This window comes from Carassius auratus, unplaced genomic scaffold (assembly GCF_003368295.1).
Source record: "Carassius auratus strain Wakin unplaced genomic scaffold, ASM336829v1 scaf_tig00027845, whole genome shotgun sequence".
Lineage (NCBI taxonomy): Eukaryota > Metazoa > Chordata > Actinopteri > Cypriniformes > Cyprinidae > Carassius > Carassius auratus.
Window position 1 is genome coordinate 267501 of NW_020525632.1, and position 19731 is coordinate 287231.

A 19731-nucleotide genomic window follows, 5' to 3' on the forward strand; every position below is an offset into this window, starting at 1 on the left:
CAATAACCTTTAATGGAATGTAAATGTAGATCCAAGCTTAGCTGCAGGAATCTGCGAGGACAATGGACAAGAACATCAGTGCAGGCTTAGTGACAATTACACTTGTATGGTTGTCTATTTACAGTAAACATTATAGTGCTGTCAAAATGAATGATTAATCCAAGTGATTAATCAAAAACTAAAAATGAAAATTAACTCATAATCCTGATACCTTCTTGATTGATAGCTTCCTGTATTCGGTACATACGTATGCTATGTTAAGTTACAAAGTTGGTATAGCCTAGATATCACAACATTTATCACAAGCTTTATTTGTGGAGGACGAAGAGAAAGCACCCATTTGGTAAATGAGCCAGTGAGAAATAATAACTTTTAAATAGGGTCCAGTGCCTTTTCGATACTTTTAAAACAGTACAGGCGCCTAAACGGTGCCTGAACCGATACTTTAAAAAAAAGAACCTAAAAAAAAAAAAAAACTATGGATAACTTTAAAGAACAGTACAAATATTTTAAATAAATCCATACCTTTCACCTTGGATGCTCTCATTTCCCAAGTTGTGCTTCCCTTAATCTAAGGCTAATAAATGTATTTCACAATCTGGGTCATTATTTAATACAAAACCACACATAATGTTTCTACTGTATCTCTGTCAATCACTCTGATATTTAGTTAAGATGAGTGCTGTCTGTCACTGTCTTAAATCAGTTCTGTGAATTACTATATGCTCATTCTTTATAAAGTAGCAACAATGTCGTTTGTAAAATACAGTACTGTGCAAAAGTCTTATGCACATTAGTATTTTCACCCCAAAAAAGGGTTTTAAGCCAGTTATTTATATCTTTTGCTGTAGTGTGTCCCTAGGAAATATCAGTTTGCCATTAATTGTAATAATAATCTAGTGCGATTTTGTATGCACAAGCAGTTTGACAACGGCAAAATGATTGTTTGGAAAGTAAACTGATTTTTTCTACTGACACTCTACAGCAAAATATATAAATAGCCGAACACCATTCTTTTAAGTGAAAATACTAACGTACCTAAGACTTTTGCACATTAGCTGGTGTATGTATAAAGTACTTATGGTTAAATTAACAAGTATATTTAGTACAATAAGTATATTTAAATAAGTGTAATTAAAGTAGTCTTATGTGTTCGTTCATATGTGTTAAGGGCTAGATTTTCGCTGGAGGAAACGGCTGTGACAAGCGAAAACTTTACAGTAGATGAGAAAGCGACAGCTTCTTAGTGACTTTTGTAAACTGTATTTATGATACAGATACAGATTCTAACAATCTATCGGTAAACACATACCTTATGTCCTCTGTCTCTGTTTGAGCTCGCGCTGCTCCTCCGCGGTCTGCGGATTGAAGAGCGCGATGAAAGACGGAGAAGAGACCGGTCTGACGCCGGTTTCATATGAAATTTAAGCGGACTAACTCTGAGGTGATCGGATACCGGTTCCATACCTAACCCTTCTTTTAAGAAATATATTTTTTGATAAACGAACCCAAAACTGTCTATGTCCTTGCTGGAGTGTGAGGTGATTTGTGTCACGTGCAGGTGCGATGGATCGCGTAAGTTACAAACCAATAGGGTGTCGGAATGGTATCTGTTTATACTTCCCATCCAACCACAATCAAATTCACTCCATCCGGATAGCGCGATTTATCTGGATAGGTTTTTTTTTTTTGAATGGTGACAAGGCGGAATGAAAACAAGCCGAAATGAAATAGCAGTAACGAAGCTATTTTTAAAATGTAAGGAGTAGAAAGTACAGATACTTGCTTGAAAATGTAAGAATTAGAAGTAAAAAGTCGGCTGAAAAATAATTGCTCAAGTAAAGTATAGATACCCCAAATTTCTACTTAAGTACAGTAACTAAGTATTTGTACTTCCTTACTTGACACGTCTGCGCTCCGGTGATTTCAGCGTCTGCTGTCTCACTAAATAAGGACGTGAACACAAGAACAACATCTCCAGAACTGCTCTGACAGGCACTTGAGCATCTGACCGTTGGATTTGAGGAAAACTAGCGTCACATCACATACACAGAACTGTAAAGGTACGTCAACCCGTCAGAATAAAAGTCCTGTTAAAGACTATTGTTCAGCAGAATAGCCTACTACCAAAAATAAAAATAAAATCAAACATTATTATTTTTTAAGGTTTAATCACACAACATTTCTTCCATGTTTTATTTTTAATAGTAAATCCCCTTTGTTTACCAAAAAGTTAAGTTAATTTTCAATAATTTAAAGATACATTAAATTAATGTTTTATGTGTTTAATGTTAGGGTCAGTTAATCCATCTTTTATATTAATTTGGTCACTGTCGCTATGGTAACTGTTAAGGAATACAGCTTGACTCTATCCCAAATACTGACGTATGAACGTAGCCTCAGTCTCCACTGTGTTAGAGTAACAAAATGATGCTGTGACAAGTTGTATAATTCATACTACTTTATAAAATAACTGCTTCAAACCAAATCACAGAACAAACTAGGTGCTCAGAGCGGCATGGAAGTGAACTCTTCTGTGCGGATTGAGAATCCTGTACCTGCAGACGCACATGTTTAGCAGGAGCAGGCAGCAGCAGGACTGTAATGTCCAGCCCACACAGACCACTGGGATTCTCAAAGCATGTCATTTATGTCTCTTAACTCGGGTGTATCATATGAAAGGAAAATGAAAGGTTGGGAACCACTGCAGGTTAAAGTAAACACTTTAAGCATTCTACTAACTATCAGTAACTTTGCAACTTACTGCACGTACATGCAAAGTTAATTGTTTTTGATTGTTAATATGTGACGTGTTCAGATGTGATCATGTCTGTTTTTGGTCTGTTTTGTTGGTGTTTCTTAATAGTGTTTAGATCTGTGTGAATACTGTAAATAATTAACAAACAGCGATCTTCTCTTCAGCTCGTGTCTCTGCGTGAGTTTGCCTTGTTCCCTCAGTGACATGAACAGTGTATGTGTGTGTGTGTGTGTGTGTGTGTGTGTGTGCTTGCTTGGTCTGTTTCCACTCATGGAGAGATTCTCCTTAAATAACACTGTTTCTTCAGTTTCCAATTTGAAAGTACTTTGTTAACTGGATCTGCTGGATTTGTGAACTGTTCCCTCACTTGAACACCTTTATTTCCACACACCACCTCTGCTCTCTCTCCACTTGTCAATGTTTGTAATATGTAAGTATTAAATGTGTTATACTTTAAAGTAGTTGGTTCCCAATAGTTTGTCCTTGAATCACCTCCTCACTAATTCCAGTCTCTAATCTTTCAAAAATGTAAAAAACAAAACCCTAACCAGTCAGTTTTAATGAGTGCAACATCTTGAAACTGTTGAGTTAATATATATATATGTTTGTATATATAACACACACACTCACCCACCCATGCCCCAAACACACACACACACACACACACAGACATGACAGGGTTAAGAGCAGCAGATGTTGGGATGTGTTTGGACAGACGATGCTCTGCAGTGACAGCAGGCAGACGCAGGTTTCAGATATCAGCACTGTTTATATGCTCAGGCACCACACTGGATATGCTCAACCTATCTTTCTGCCCTCTAACTCATTTGATAATTGCCCTGGTTTTAAATCCTAGAAAAAATTGCTATTCTTCAAAATGTTGTTCCCTTTCAGTCGGTCATGTTCAACGTTACGTCAGTGACTGATGAAATTGGGGATTTCACTAGAGAGACGAATCACCTTCGAGTGTTAACAAAACAAGCCAATGAATATTGCCGTGTGAGGTTTGCATCGCTGGTATAAAAGGAGATTGCATGAAGTCGCACATTCAGCTTTTCGCTTCTGAGCCGAGGCTTCAGCTTCCTGAGCAGAGTGTGGTCAAGACAGTTTTTTGACAAGTGTTGTGATTATGGCGCGTCAGCGGGGGTTGCCAGTGCTGCTTTTTCTCAGCGTGCTGCAGCTTCCCATTCTCATGTGGATCAGCCTTGCCCTGGTGATCACGTGTGCTGGTGCCTCGGACAGGGCGGGACCCAGGACTTCATCCCGCTGCATTGTCTCCTTCTGGGGGAGTGTTGTTGCCCGAGTCAGATCCAGAGCTGAATGTTTCTGGATGTGGTTGCTTCCTGGCTCCATCTGATGGTCACGATCGCTGCATCTTGAGCGAGCTGAGTCAGCATTCGTGGATGAGTCATGTTCTCCTTGTTGGAATATGACCATCGCGATGTTACGTTCAAGGCTCCTCTATATCAAACGAGGAGGAGTCCCCCTCCCCATGCCCCGTTCTAGTTCCTGCTTCAAGAGGAGGGATACTTCGGCTCATGGCCAGGGTGATTTGAAGATTACAGTGAGGGCTTCCCCGCCAAGCGAGTCTTCCAGCTCAGCACTTCATCCGGCCCACCAGCAGATGACCTGATGTCGATCACTGTATCGGGGGACGAGCTAGGCTCTGGAGATGAAGATTCTGGGAGAGTGGTGTTGCCCGAGTCAGATCTAGAGTTGACTGCTATGCTTGCCCGGGCCGCCGAGAGCGTCGGGTTGCCACGGACGGCACCTCCATCTCCTGAACATTCGAGGCTGGATGATTGGTTCTTGGGGTTGCCGCACGCCGATCTTCAGCACCCACCGGCAGCCACAGCAGTGCAGCTAAGGGGTATGTGGAGATCCCCACAGCTGAGCATGCTATTGCTATGCAGCTTTGTCCACAAAGCACAGCTGCCTGGCGGGGTAATCCACGCCTCCCGTCCAGGACCTGTAAGCTCTCATCCGCACTGATGGCCAAGGCTTACGGGGCTGCTGGACAGGCCTCCTCTGCCCTCCTACAGGTCTACCAGGCCAAGGCATTAAAGCAGCTGCACGAGGGTAGTTCTGACTCGGGTTTGATGCAGGAACTGCGCACTGCGACGGACCTTGCCCTACAGGCAACGAAAGTCACTGTGCAGTTCATGAATGAGACAATGTCTGCCTTAGTGGTCCAGGAACGCCACCTTTGGCTTACCCTGGCAGATATGAGGGAGTCCGACAAGCACCTCTTCGGTGACGTGGTGGAGAGCTTCACCCAACAGTTCTCCGCCACACAGAAGCAGGTCCAAGAGCCGTGGGAACGGAGCGCGGCCGGTGGAGTGATTTGGAAATGAGTGACACCTGCTCCACTCACCGGTCTCGAGTCCCACGGAGGAGATCAGAAGGATAAAAGAGGAGCTACGACAGTGAAGAGTGAGAGAGGATCAGACCTGGACTATATTTTGTGGAAGGAGGCGGGAACCGGCGGACAATTAAATAAGATTTTAATTACAAAATAAACACAAAACAGCACATCAGCCCCTCAACCAAACACAACTAAAACCCAGGCCCAGTCCTCTCTCGTCCTTCATGGTCATCGCTCCAGTTTTATATCCTTCCATCTCCTCCGTGGGACTCGAGACCGGTGAGTGTCGCAGGTGTCGCTGATTTCCAATCACTCCACCGGCCTCGCTCCTGTTCCCACGGCCCTCGGCCCCGCCACACTCATCACACTTTTCTTCAGTCCTGCATTGGATACTTTTATAAATTTTTTATTCAGTTCAGTTCAATTAGAGTTTATTTGTATAGCCCTTTTTGCGATACAAATCATTGCAAAGCAACTTTACAGAAATGTTTTCTTTCTACAATATTTAGTAGTTGCTTATAAGTGTTGACTTTCAGTTAGTGCACGTATGACAGGATATTTCAGAAAAATTAATACAAGACGTAGTCAACCAGAGGATGAACATTATTAATAGCAATTATCAATTGATGCAATCACACTTTATATGTTAATTAAAAATGACTTATTTTCAGCACAGTAGTGGTTAGAGCTCTGGGTCCAGATCCCTCCAGTGACATTTTATATCTTCAAAACACTGATTTAATAAGTAACATGTTTGTTGAGATTGTTGTTTTTAGTAGTCCATGAAAATGCAGGTTTTTGGTTTAGTCACATACATAATTAGACAGTGCTGAGTTAAGACGCTGAGGTTTGATTAATTAGGAAATTCAGAACAAATATTAATAGAACAAGATGGCCTTTTGAAAGATGTGACTTTTAACTGTAGTGGTCAAGCATATGTGAAAGTGATTTACTGCCATAACTGTATCACGTATGAGAGAAAATGTAATTTGTGTGACAACTGCTGAATTTAAAACCTCTTGGTAGTGTAAAAGATAACACGTACATTCTTCATGGAGCCTTGAACTTTTCTCACAGTACTAATGGATTTCATGAAACCTTGATGACTTTGGCTTATATGAGTAAGAGTGATGCATGTGCGCTTGGTGTGTTATGACTCTGTTCTCTGCACAGATCGTGATTAATCAGCATGATGTGTCTTGAGTTTCCTGATAGCTGAGTCACATCTGATCAGTCTGTATGCCTGTGTTAGGCTGGTGAGAAGGCAAATGTTATAAACGGCAAAAGGACGTTAGGCCTGAAGCATCCTTTGTGTAGGAACATGAACTCAGACATGTCTAGCTGTGGAAGCTCTCTTTGCATGCTGTCACATCTCTTAAATGCTGTTCCCTGACAGCTGTTAGGAGATTTGACCCTCTACGTGTTTCTCATGCAGGTACGACCCGTCCTCCTCGTGACGGGGAGCTTCATGGTGTGGACTACAACTTCCTGTCCGTGGAGGATTTCCTGAAGCTGGAGCAGAGCGGAGGACTGCTAGAGATAGGAACATATGACGGTATGTCAGACACTGTAAACAGCTCACATAAGGGCTGCCGTGAGAACAATGTAGCACCTGCCCAAAAATACTGACAGAACTATGAATTCAGTATTATCTTCAAGCTGCTTCCGGTCCTGTGTGAAAGTTTGTCTAACACTGTTAGACAGTATGTTATAGTCTCTGAAAAACTTCCACCAAACTCTAGCGTCAGTGTTAGAGTAAACTCACACGTGGATTGAGCTGAGTGTGTGTGTGTGTGTGTGTGTGTGTGTGTGTGTCTCTCTCTCTCTTTCTCTGTCATGCTTTCTGTCCCTCTTTCTTTTCAAGCATGTTAATGGGTTCCTGGTTGCCTAGGTAACTATTATGGGACCCCCAAGCCACCCATCCAGCCTCTCAGAAGGACAGTGATTTCCCATGATGCTTTGCGAGACAATTGCACTGGTTCCCAGAAGTGCTGCGATCGTATGCAGCATGCAGGAGTAGAGCGTACAGCGCTGCAGGAGGATGCAGAAATGAACAACACGTTTACAGGTGTGTGTCTGTCTGAATTCTGATGGGGCTCTCATTATCTTTGTGTGAGTGTGTGTGAATGATCAGATCACAAGCTGAGATCAAGCAGGCATATTTCTGTGTGTGTGAGAACATTTTTACTAGAGTTTAAGTTTGTTACTGGATTAAATATTTCGACTGTTACTACATATTGCATATTTTAGGGTAAGGGTTAACAAAATTTGATGTGTGTAAATTGAACTCTGTTTTAGCTGTGTGATATACACGACGATCAGTATTATTTTTTAGGATTTTTATGCTCCTCACTTTGAAAATAATATAAAAAATAAACATAAGAATCATACTGATCCCAAACTTTTGAGCGGCAGTGTGCATATATTCAGTGCATTCACAATATCACACAATTTTGATTAACTTGATGGTTTTTAAGAAGGTAGAACACAAATGACATTGATGATTTCAGTAAAAGACTTCAGAAAACATTTCAGAGCCACTTCCATCTGTAGAAGCTGAGGGACACACACTTGTGCAGGGGCTTGTGGGATATCTACAAAATATGCCAAAGGAGCTAACTGGAAATGTTAAGTCTGAAACAGGGCCATAGCTGGTGTTTGCGGGGCCCGGTGAAGGTTGAACCAGTGGGCCCTGTTTGAAATTGTTTAATTTTTATGTTAATCCTATTTCTTTATTTGTGCTGTTTACACAATGTTTAAGTTTTTTCAGGGTTGTAGGTGTCCAGGTACAGAAACCGGATAAATAAAGGTAAAATAGCACTGCATAGTATTCACTGTAAACAAACGTTGTCATTTGGTGATCAGTGATCCAAGATGGCGCAACAGTGCTGACATGTTTTTGTGTGAAGGGTTTTTAAAGTTTGAATTAGTTTGTCTTTTCATATATATTTTATTTTTAATTGCCTGCTGGCTAGTTTGCAAACTAGTTACTGGTCTTTGTTTGATTTTACTAGCGTTTTTCACCGCTACCAAATCAGCACATGTCAGATTGTGCTTTTCATCTGCATCTGTGGATTTACTAATATCATCGCAGTTTTCGTCTTGTTGCTTTGCCTGGACCTTCTGTTGTTGGCGCGGAGCCCTGCTGACCCATTACCGTTGATCTGCTGGCATGGTCTTGAAGTCTAGTCTGTTATCCCCGGCCCGGTAGCCCTGGCCATAGCAGCTCTACTTACGTTGGCCTGCCTGGACCCTCTGCTGTCGCCGCACCATCCCGGTTGGTCTGCGGGCGTGGTCGTTGGAGCTTGTCTGTTGTGCTCGGCCTGGTTGGCTCGGGTCTTAGCGGCTTTGCCTTCTTGGCCTGCCTGGACCTTTCTGTTGTCGGCGCGGAGCTCTGCAAACCTGTGGTGACTGATTTGGCGGCGTGCGTGGTGTTAAAGCTGATGCCTGTCAGCCTTTGGCTGCTAGACGCTCTGCCTCGCAATCTTCTACTGCATTGCCCATCAAACTGTTGCTTTTTTGCTGCTTATTGGACGCTAATTTCTCAGCTTCACTATTGACGCTTGCAGGTCTGTTTGTTTATTTGCTAGGCCCTGCAAGGCCCTACTTTGATTATCTGTCTCAACATGTCTGGTATGCTATTGTTTAGGCTAGCTATCACTGTTTTTATTCAATGTAGAGTCCACAGCCCCTCTCAACAAATCTTTAATTGTCCATTTGTTATACCCCCTACATATGTGGAGACTTCATCAAGATTAACTGGTGTTTCCAGAGATGTAATCTCTCTTTTTATTACCCAACATTTATTTTTACCGTCATTGAACCCACGACTCACTATACCCCGGCTGCTCTTCAATCTAGGATAGACGCTCTCAATCTTACACAAATCATCAATGAACCCACTAGATACAATCCTAAATCAGTAAATGCGGGTACTATCATAGATATCATTCTGACTAATATGCCCTCCAATTATACCTCCTCTGTTTTTAACCAGGATCTGAGCGATCACTGCATAATTGCCTGTGTTCGTAATGGGTTTGTGGTCAAACGATCACCCCTCATAACTGTCAAACGTTCTTTAAAACACTTCTGTGAACAGGCTTTTTTATTCGATCTGTCTCGGGTACCTTGGAATGGTATCGAACTCATTCCATCAGGAGATGATGCCTGGTTTCTTTTTAAAAATACTTTTTTAACTATATTAAATAGGCATGCTCCTTTTAAAAAACTGGGAACCAAAAATAGGTATAGTCCTTGGTTTACCCCAGACTTGACTGCTCTAAATCAACAAAAAAACATCTTGTGGCACATTGCATTAGCATCAAAAAGTCCCCGAGATATGCAACTTTTTCGGGAAATCAGGAACAAATACACACAGTCAGTTAGAAAAGCTAAGGCTTGTTTTTTTAAACAGAAATTTTCACCTCTTAGTATTAACTCTAAAAAGTTCTGGGACACTGTAAAGTCTATGGAGAATAAAAACATCTCCGCCCAGTTTCCCGCAGCATTTGAAGTTCTATTAGCACCATATTTAATCTCTCGTTGGTATCATGTGAGATTCCCAAAGATTGGAAAGCTGCCGCAGTCATCCCCCTCTTTATAGGGAGAGGCACTTTAGACCCAAATTGTTACAGACCTATATCTATTCTGCCATGTTCTGCGAACATTTTCGAAAGCCTAATTAATAAACAGATTATAAAATATTTTGAGTTCCACCATTTATTCTCAGCCGCGCAATCTGGTTTCAGAGCTGGTCATGGATGCACTTCTGCCACGCTAAAGGTACTTAATGATGTCATAACCTCTATCGATAGTAAACATTATTGTGCAGCCGTCTTTATTGATCTTGCCAAGGCTTTTGACTAGGTCAATCATTGTGTTCTTATTGACAGACTTAATAACCTTGGTTTCTCAAGAGAATGCATTGCTTGGTTCTCAGATTATTTTTTAGACAGAGTTCAGTGTGTAAGATCAAAGGACATGTTGTCCAGTCCTGTGGCAGTCTCAATGGGGGTGCCTCAGGGTTCAATTCTGGGGCCAACCCTTTTTTCTATATATATCAATGAGGTTGCTAGTGCTGCTGGTGATTCGTTAATCCATTTATATGCAGACGATACCATTTTATATACATCGGGACCCTCTTTAGACTTAGTTTTAATGCCATACAACATGCCTTTCTTGACCTTCAACTGCTTTTAAATGCTAATAAGACTAAATGCATGCTTTTTAATCGTACACTGCCCATAGCTGTTCATCCGATTATCCTTACTACTCTTGACGGGACCGAATTAGAAAAAGTGGACTCCTATAAATATTTAGGTGTCTGGTTAGACAATAAACTTAATTTTCAGATTCATATTAATTATTTACAATCGAAAATTAAATCTAGAATCGGTTTCTTATATCGTAACAAAGCCTCTTTTACTTATGCCGCCAAATATGCCCTTGTAAAGCTTACCATCTTACCGATCCTTGATTTTGGTGATGTTGTATACAAAATAGCCTCTAAAACTCTACTAAGTAAACTGGATGTAATTTATCACAGTGCTATCTGTTTTGTCACTAAAGCACCATACACTACTCATCATTGCAATCTTTATTCCCTTATTGGCTGGCCCTCACTACATACTCGTTGCCGAATTCACTGGCTCCTGGTCATCTATAAGTCTTTATTAGGCTTATCCCCTCCATATCTCAACTCACTGGTTATGGTAGCAACTTCAATTCGTAATACGTGTGCTAGAAAGGTATATTTCTTTGGTCATTCCCAAAGTCAAGTCCTCTTTTGGCCGCCTTTCTTTCCAGTTCTCTGCTGCCAACGACTGGAATGAATTGCAAAAATCTTTAAAAATAGAAGTACCGATCTCCCTTGGTAACTTTAAGCATCAGATTTCAAAATTATTTACTGATTCCTGCTCTTGTTAGCAGCCCTGTTATGGCGCATTATAGATTTTTTATATTTTATTTTCCGCTTTAAGCTCTTAAGGTTTCCTTAGTGTATATGTGTAGGCTACATCATTATATTGTTCTTTGTATTACGTTTGTATGTTGTATAGGGATTGGTTTGTTGATTGGATACTTTATTTATTTCTATGTGTAACTCTGTGTTGTCACACTGTTTCTGCCTTATCTTGGCCAGGTCGCAGTTGTAAATGAGAACTTGTTCTCAACTGATTTTACCTGGTTAAATAAAGGATAAATAATATATATATACAGTCAAACCAAAATGTATTCTGATACCGTTAACATTTCTCACATTATCACAGTTTATTTGGTGATAGTGATACAATATGACAAGAACTCAAAGTTAAACTGTCAGAATAAATTAATCTTAATAATGTCAGATAACTTAGAATTGTATGAAATGAATTACAATTAACCAAAAATTTAGACAACTCTTATGACAATATTTATAACTGTCAAATATTTTGTTGACCAATTATCAAGCGATGCTTATTTTGTTTAGTCTGTGGTGTAAAAGGTTGCATTAACAATTAAAGAAAAAATACTAAACATGGTCAGGTCAAAATTTGGTCCCTTTTATTTTATTATTATTTTTTTAATGGTAGTCCACTGTATAAAGATTTTTTGGGGGGTATAATATGTCAGTTTATTTTATTTAGCTGTACTCACATAAGTAAACCATAGTGCCCTGCACCCTCTAGTCATTTTTTTATTTTTTTAATATTACATCTGGTGTCTGAATATATTTAAGTTTGACTGTGGATTAATTATTGTTAAAACTACAAGAGCAGTGAGTGGTTTTTCCACTGTTTACTTTTACTTCAGACATAAATGAAAATTATGAAAAATTATTAAAAAAAAATTGAGGATACTCTCCAAGACGGGTGTTTTGACATCATTTTGAATGTATTTGTTGTTACAAGAGCAATAAGAGGCACATTTCAGTGTTCAAACACTTTAAGACGCATCTCTCTGCATGTGCCCTGTGCACACAGAACACTGCTCTTGGAAGCTGAAGTGGGCTCTTTCACATCTTTTTCTGTTTGCTTGTTTAAAATCTGAATTGTATTTGTTCGTTCAGGTGAAGGAGAGATTAAAAACTGCATGGATTCAGAGCAGATCACTGATCTACAGTAGACACTATAAACTACTGCAAGTTATTAGCCTTCATTTGCTTCTGAGAAAATGTAAGTATGTTTTGAAGTGCCCTGACCCCAACATGTGAACAGTATTTGAGGATTTCTGTAAAACTGTGATGATGACTGTCCAAACCCACTCAGATCCTCTACAGACCTGTGAAAATAAATTAAACGGAATGGCAAAATTTTGTCTGACAGTGTGACAGCAGTTTCTAAATACTGTACGGTAAGGCTGGTTTAGGGAAGCTTAATTTTATGAGGGGTCTCCGCTGGTTCAAGGTTATCTGAGAGTTTTTTGGTCTTTAAAGACTCTGAATGTGTCCCGCTAGCTGGATATTAGCACTCAGCTCAGCTTTCGACTCGCTGCAGTCCTGGATAGCAGACCAGAGCAGTATGATCCGGCCTTCTGAAAGTGTTGGGCGTGAGACCGAGGCTCAGACTGTGGGTGAATGCACTGAATGCACTGCGAGCAGCACAACAGATGAAGATCAGCTGATTATTAATGTCAGGGCTTGCCAGATTTACAAATCCCTGGTAGCTCTTCAGACAGGAACTATTCAGATTTTGATAGCTAAAACTAAATTTAACTAGCCCAAATAAATAAATAATAACCCCCACGCCCCACCCCCCAAAAAAGAAAAAGAAGATTGGATAGGAGTTAAAAATCATTCAAAAACATTTTCAAAAAACAAATATTAAGGAAGGAATTTTATTTCACTATTAACAGGGTATCTGCAGGAGTTTTAACAATCAAAGGCTTTTTGTCACCCTTTGCCCGACCTTCTATAAAATTAACACCACATGAGTGTAGGGCAATGTCTGTGGTAACAAATTAATCCATAAATTTACAGTTCAGATACAAGTAAAAAAATATGATAAACATCACATTTCAGCTTTTAAGCCATTTTTAATAAAAGGGATGAGTAATGTAAATTATTATATTAATTTAAAATATATCAATATATATCTTAATTGTCTAGATTGTTAGAGGGCACATTAGCTTCCAAGTGCGAGTATGAACAAGTGGGAGTATGAACAAGGTTTAATGACAACAAAAACAAAACAAACAAGAATACAAACAATGCTGGGAAGACGATAATCCAAGATGGTGGAAGGAGGTGAGTAATCTAGATGGTGGTGGTGAGTTGGCAGCAGGAGAGGATAGCACAGGAACTGACGGGAATAGAGCCGAAGGTAAGTGGTGATGCTTGTGATGGTTGCGATGAGTGGATGAGGTTCCGGTGGAAGACATGGACATCCAGACGCAAAACAACACAAAAGCAAAGAACAGTTACCGACATGAAACAACGCTTTCACAAACACAAGACGTGAGACAAGCCATTATATAGTGGGAGAGTAATGAGTGACAGCTGCTGCTGATGACAATTAACGGAGACACCCACAAGCTAATCAGTGCAGACGCGAAACACACAGACTTCATCACAGAATGCAAAACCCAGAGAACACGGTTTACCAACCGTGACAGTACCCCCCCTCTAAGAACACCTCCTGGAGTTCCCAGAAGGGCCTACCTGCTGATTGTAATCATCAATAAGGGAGTGATCCAAAATGTCCCTAGCAGGTACCCAACTCCTCTCCTCTGGACCGTAACCTTCCCAGTCCACCAGGTACTGGAATCCTCGCCCCCTCTGTCTCGAGTCCAGAATGCGATTAACCAAATAAATCGGTTCCCCATCTACGAGACGTGGCGGCGGGGGAACCGGAGTAGGCGGATTAATACGTGCATAAAACACAAGATTAATTTTGGAAACATGAAAGGCAGGATGTATCTTCCTGTACGCTGGAGGTAGTTTGAGGCAGACTGTCACTGGACTAATGATCTTGGTGATAGTAAACGGGCCAATAAATTTGGTAGCTAACTTGCTAGATACGGATCGCAGAGGAATGTTATTGGTAGAAAGCCACACTTTTTGACCCACGATGTAAACGGGAGGCTTTGACCGGTGGCGATCGGCCTTAGAGTCTTGCGGGCTTTGGTCCAGGTGCGGTGGCACCTCTGGACAAACGCGTGAACGGAGGGGACCGCGACTTCAGATTCCAGACTGGGAAAAACTGGTGGCTGGTAACCTAAGCTGCACTGGAACGGAGAAAGGCCCGTGGCTGACACTGGTAACGAATTGTGAGCAAACTCCACCATAGATCTTTGTTTAACTAACCCATTAGTTCGACTTATCCCTGGATGACAAGCAACATTAGAGCAGTGACCCCACTGAATGACTTCGGACATGAACGTTACCCCTTCTAAGGCTGTCTTGACCTGTGACTCGACCTCCCATACGAGTGCTGACACCACTACTTTCTCAGGTAAAATACATTTGGGAGTCACAGGGCGGGCGGAGGGATCAAAAAGACGTGATAAAGAATCGGGTTTGACATTTTTGGAACCCGGGCGGTACGATAAAGTAAAATTAAAGCGACCGAAAAAAAGTACCCACCGAGCCTGCCTGGAATTGAGTCTTTTGGCAGTTCTAATGTACTCTAAATTCTAATGATCGGTCCAAACAATGAAAGGTACCCCTGAGCCTTCCAACCAGTGACGCCACTCCTCTAAAGCTAATTTGACGGCCAACAATTCTCTGTTACCAATGTCATAATTGCGTTCATCAGGAGATAAACGATGGGGAAAAAAAACGCGCATGGATGTACCTTATCGTCCGAGGCAGCACGTTGAGACAACACTGCTCCTACCCCCACCTCTGATGCGTCGACCCCCACCATGAACTGCCGTGTGGGGTCAGGGGCCACAAGGATGGGAGCCAAAACGATGCAGCTTTTGAGGTTAGTGAATGCAGTCTCAGCTGCGTCAGACCACCTGAACGGAGTACTGGGAGAGGTCAAGGCCGTCAGAGGTGAGGCTAGTTGGCTGAAATTGCTTATAAAACACCTATAGAAATTGGCGAACCCCAGAAACAGCTGTAGGGCCTTACGGGAATCTGGAGATGGCCAATCTATCACAGCCTTAACCTTGTCAGGGTCCATACATATTACCTCGGACGAGACGATATACCCTAGGAAGGGAACAGACTGTGCATGGAATACGCATTTCTCCGCCTTGACAAAAAGCCCATTCTCTAATAACCTCTGGACAATTCGTCTGACATGTTGAACATGTTCCTGGAGAGATGAAGAAAAAATCAGTATGTCATCCAGGTAAACATAAATAAACTGATCTACCATATCTCTAACACGTCATTAACGAGTTGGAGAGCCCGAATGGCATCACCAAGTATTCAAAGTGCCCTCTAGGGGTATTAAAGGTGGTTTTCCATTCATCCCCCTTCCTGATGCGGACCAAATGATAAGTATTACGTAAATCCAATTTTGTGAATATGGATGCTTCCTGTAACCTCTCAAAAGCTGAAGACATAAGTGCTAATGGATAGGTGTTCTTTATCGTAATGTTGTTCAGCTCTCGGTAGTCAATACAAGGTCGATGAGAACCATCCTTCTTACCTGCAAAACAAAATCCCGCCCCCGCTGGAGAAGAGGAAGGGCGGATGAACCCAGATGCCAAGGAATCAGAAATGTATTTCTCCATGGCCTCCTCTCTGGAATAGAAAGGGAGTATAATTTGCCTTTAGGCGGAGACTTACCTGCCACTAAGTCTATGGCACAGTCGTAGGGACGATGTGGAGCAATAGAAGCAGCACGGGACTTACTGAACACCTCCTTCAGGTCCAGATACTCTGCAGGCACGTTTGATAATACCATGTTCTCCTTCTGGAAGACAGAGACAGGGACAACAGGACAAGCAGAAACCAGACAAGACTCATGACAACTTTCACTCCACAATGTGACTGAGCTGGAACCCCAATCCACTCGTGGATTATGTTTCATTAACCAGGGGTGATCTAAGACAATGGGAGCTATGGGGGAGTCCATGAGAAAAAAGGATATGGTTTCGCAATGATTGCCTGAAATGAGCAGAGGGAAGGGTTCAGTATAGTGGGTGACGTGAGGCAGTTCCTGGCCGTTGAGTGCAGTGACATGGATGGGAAGAGACACAGGCAGGACAGGAATGTTCAGGTGACGTGCAAAGAGTGAGTCGCTGAAATTTCCTTCGGCTCCGGAGTCCAGAAGGGTGTGACAGTCGTGTGTGTGTGATTCTCCCAATGCAGGTTCACCGGAAGGAGAGTCGATGATGTTGTTGAGGACTTCCCAGCGGAGATCCCACCTGATAGTAGCCTCATTTTTACTACCGGGCTGGCTCTTTTACCGGGCAGGAATAGATGGAATGTCCTGAGCCTCCGCAGTATAAACACAGTCCTTGGGACCTCCGCTGCTCTCTCTCCCTCCGGGACAGCTGAGCTCTACCCACCTGCATGGGTTCGTGGGCGTCGACGGAACCGACTGTGTTCTCTCGACTCAAGTGGCCCCTTTCCGGAGAGATGGGATGGCGTGTAGGACTGGTCTGTCTACCCAGATGATTATCTGGGCATCAACTCGAAGGGCTAGGTCGATAAGACAGTTGAGTGTAGGGGGCAGCTTGAGGAGGTAGATCTCCTTCTGAAAACGGTCGGCCAGCCCATGCAGGAATCAATCCCACTTCACTGCCTCGTTCCACTGGCATGCGGCCGCCAGGGTGCGGAACTGGATGGAGTAATCCGTGACAGAGGATGTCCCTTGATGTAGGTCTGAGAGCTGGTGGGTGGCTTCCCTGCCGGCCGCGGCTCGATTGAAGACCCTTCTCATCTCTTCCGAGAGGGTGTGGAACGAGGCGCAACACGGATGTTGGTTCTCCCACACCGCTGTCCCCCATAGTGCGGCTTTGCCGGAAGGTTGAGTCAGGGTGAACGCAACCTTCGACTCCTCGGTGACAAAGGTGCGGGGCTGCAAGGCAAAGTGCATGGAACACTTAATAAGAAAAGTTCTGCAGAAGGTTGGCTCACCGGAATAATTCTCTGGCACTGGAAGTCGCAGCTCTGACCGGAAGTGATCCTGGGGGATCTCCCGGGGGACGGGCGGCGCAGCGGTGCGATGGGCGCAGTGGGAGAGGTGAGCTGGTGGATCTGCTGGGTGAGCTCGGACACCTGTGCCACCAGCGCTTGGATCACGCGTCCGATGTTTATCATGCTCTCCTGCTGCTGATCCATACGGTTGACACTGCTGGATAAAGTCAGACAAAGAGGTGGTGCTCGCTGCTTCCATGGTGGTGAGAGCGTTCTGAGACGACTGGGTGAAGGACAAGTTGGAAACAAGTGGGAGTATGAACAAGGTTTAATGACAACAAAAACAAAACAAACAAGAATACAAACAATGCCGGGAAGACGATAATCCAAGATGGTGGAAGGAGGTGAGTAATCCAGATGGTGGTGGTGAGTTGGCAGCAGGAGAGGATGGCACAGGAACTGCGGGAAATCGAGCCGAAGGTAAGTGGTGATGCTTGTGATGGTTGCGATGAGTGGATGAGGTTCCGGGGGAAGACACGGACATTCAGACGCAGAACAACACAAAAGCAAAGAACAGTTACCGACATGAAACAACGCTCTCACAAACACAAGACGTGAGACAAGTCATTATATAAAGGGAGAGTAATGAGTGACAGCTGCTGCTGATGACAATTAACGGGGACGCCCACAAGCTAATCAGTGCAGACGCGAAACACACAGACTTCATCACAGAATGCAAAACCCAGAGATCACGGTTTACCAACCGTGACACATGTTTGATGCATAAGAACTTGTGTCCATATTTGCATTGATCTGAGCAAACTACAGGCGGTATTATTGAGAATGCACTTTCATTCTCTGCTAGCAGGAGGTGCTGTCAGAAATATAATGGTTTGACCAGTAATGGCAGTAAAGGAAGCAGCACTGGTGAAACGATTAAAAGAAAATGCCATCAAACGTTTCTAAAGACAGTCGTTTCCCTTCAGATTCATTCACATACAAACTCCCATGTCGCCTTTGTATTTACTCGATCAAAGCATTAATCCACATCGCGATTCTTGTCTTTCCGTCTCCAAATGTAAAACAAAACTTTTTTTTATACAGTTTAAGACACTGAAGACGTTTTTATATCCTTAAATTTGTGTCCTTAAATTGAAGACATTTTTGAGGACCTGCGGGAACAGTCAAATAGTTCAGTCTTATTCAATATGGACTATTTTACCCAATCTTCATGTGTGCTGTGAATTTTTTCATTAAATATAGACGTTGTACTAAATCAGTCTGAATTTAGTTCAGTAGTAAAAATGATCAGTAGAAATTATTAATCTAAACAAATCAAATTAACATGGATAATTTGACCCAAAATATGTATGTGTGTTTAATGTATCGGACTGCTAGCTTGCTAGTTTTATTAACAGTTTAATAAAAAACATTGAATCTAATGCAGTTTTCCCCAAAATGTGTTATTTGGATTTAGAGTAGCTCCTCCAGCTCTTCGGGTATGTGTGCATGTGTTTGTGACTGTTCTCTTGTGTCTCCTCTCATTTTCTCCTGTATTTTACCCAGAGTTCTTAGCTCGTAGTCTCTTCCCCTCTCCCCTACTGTGTACAGGAGACTCCAGCCGGCCGGACGTGCATGGCGTGGTGCGAGACAATGCCCCCAGCTATGTGCTGAACAACATGACCACGTCTCTGCCGTCCAACCCCCCAGGCCTTCCTCTGGACCAGGACCCTCTCGGACCACTGCCGGACAACTGGGAGCTGGCCTACACCGAGACTGGAGAGATGTACTTCATCGAGTATGAGCCGCATAACGTCAACACACGTCACTTCACCCAATACCATAGTACTATCATGTTGAAGATCATTCACACACATTTCAGAAAGAGAAACACATTAAACGTGTGTTATATCTGCAGTGAGGACTGGTTTGACACAGTCAGAACATAAACTTCAAAAATGTGTTGCTTACAGTTTCATTTTTTAAATATAAATAACCAGCGATGCTGTTGTTTATAGCCACAACACAAAGACCACCTCATGGATGGACCCTCGGTGTCAGGACAAACAGCACAAACCTCCGGAGGACTGTGACGATGATGGTAAGAGCCGCTCTCTCATACCATAACACATCTCATGTATGGGTGCTGCCAGATACCACTATTGACAATGATCCTGATATTTTAAAATGGAAAATCATTGTTGTGTTAAATTTGGATGTCTCAATATACCATGATAACCATAAACCATAAATGACAAATTCTAACATGTGATGTACATTTCATTCATACTCGACACCGGAGAGCACCCTCGTGCAGAATGTCCACAAGCAGAACTCACAGGAGTAATGGGTGCTTCTCAAACGAAAGCCTGCGTCCTTCCTAGTTCAGTCCTTCAGAGTCTTGTTGGCTAGACTCCTTCTCAGCATTAAACGCTAGAATGCATAATAAATTCAGACCAGCTAAGTACTGACTCAGTTTTCATCTGTTTATTATCATGAAATGGAATGGGTACAAAGGATTGTGGGTGACTGAAGGTTGTGGAGGATACTTCCCATGTATCCTTCAAATTCAGCTGAATGAAGGACACGAAA

The 19731-nt window shown here is 42.5% G+C and overlaps 1 protein-coding gene across 6 annotated transcripts in view; it reads left to right on the plus strand.

Annotated features, from left to right (window-relative positions):
• The window catches only part of LOC113079370 (membrane-associated guanylate kinase, WW and PDZ domain-containing protein 1-like), a 141858-nt gene that overhangs the window by 60196 nt on the left and 61931 nt on the right, over positions 1-19731 (plus strand). For all 6 annotated transcript variants that reach the window (XM_026251622.1, XM_026251619.1, XM_026251621.1 and 3 more), the window contains exons 3-6: positions 6559-6678; positions 7015-7191; positions 18751-18937; positions 19158-19240. In XM_026251622.1, the coding sequence (XP_026107407.1) occupies positions 6559-6678; positions 7015-7191; positions 18751-18937; positions 19158-19240 (567 nt within the window). The remainder of the gene's footprint in view (positions 1-6558; positions 6679-7014; positions 7192-18750; positions 18938-19157; positions 19241-19731) is intronic.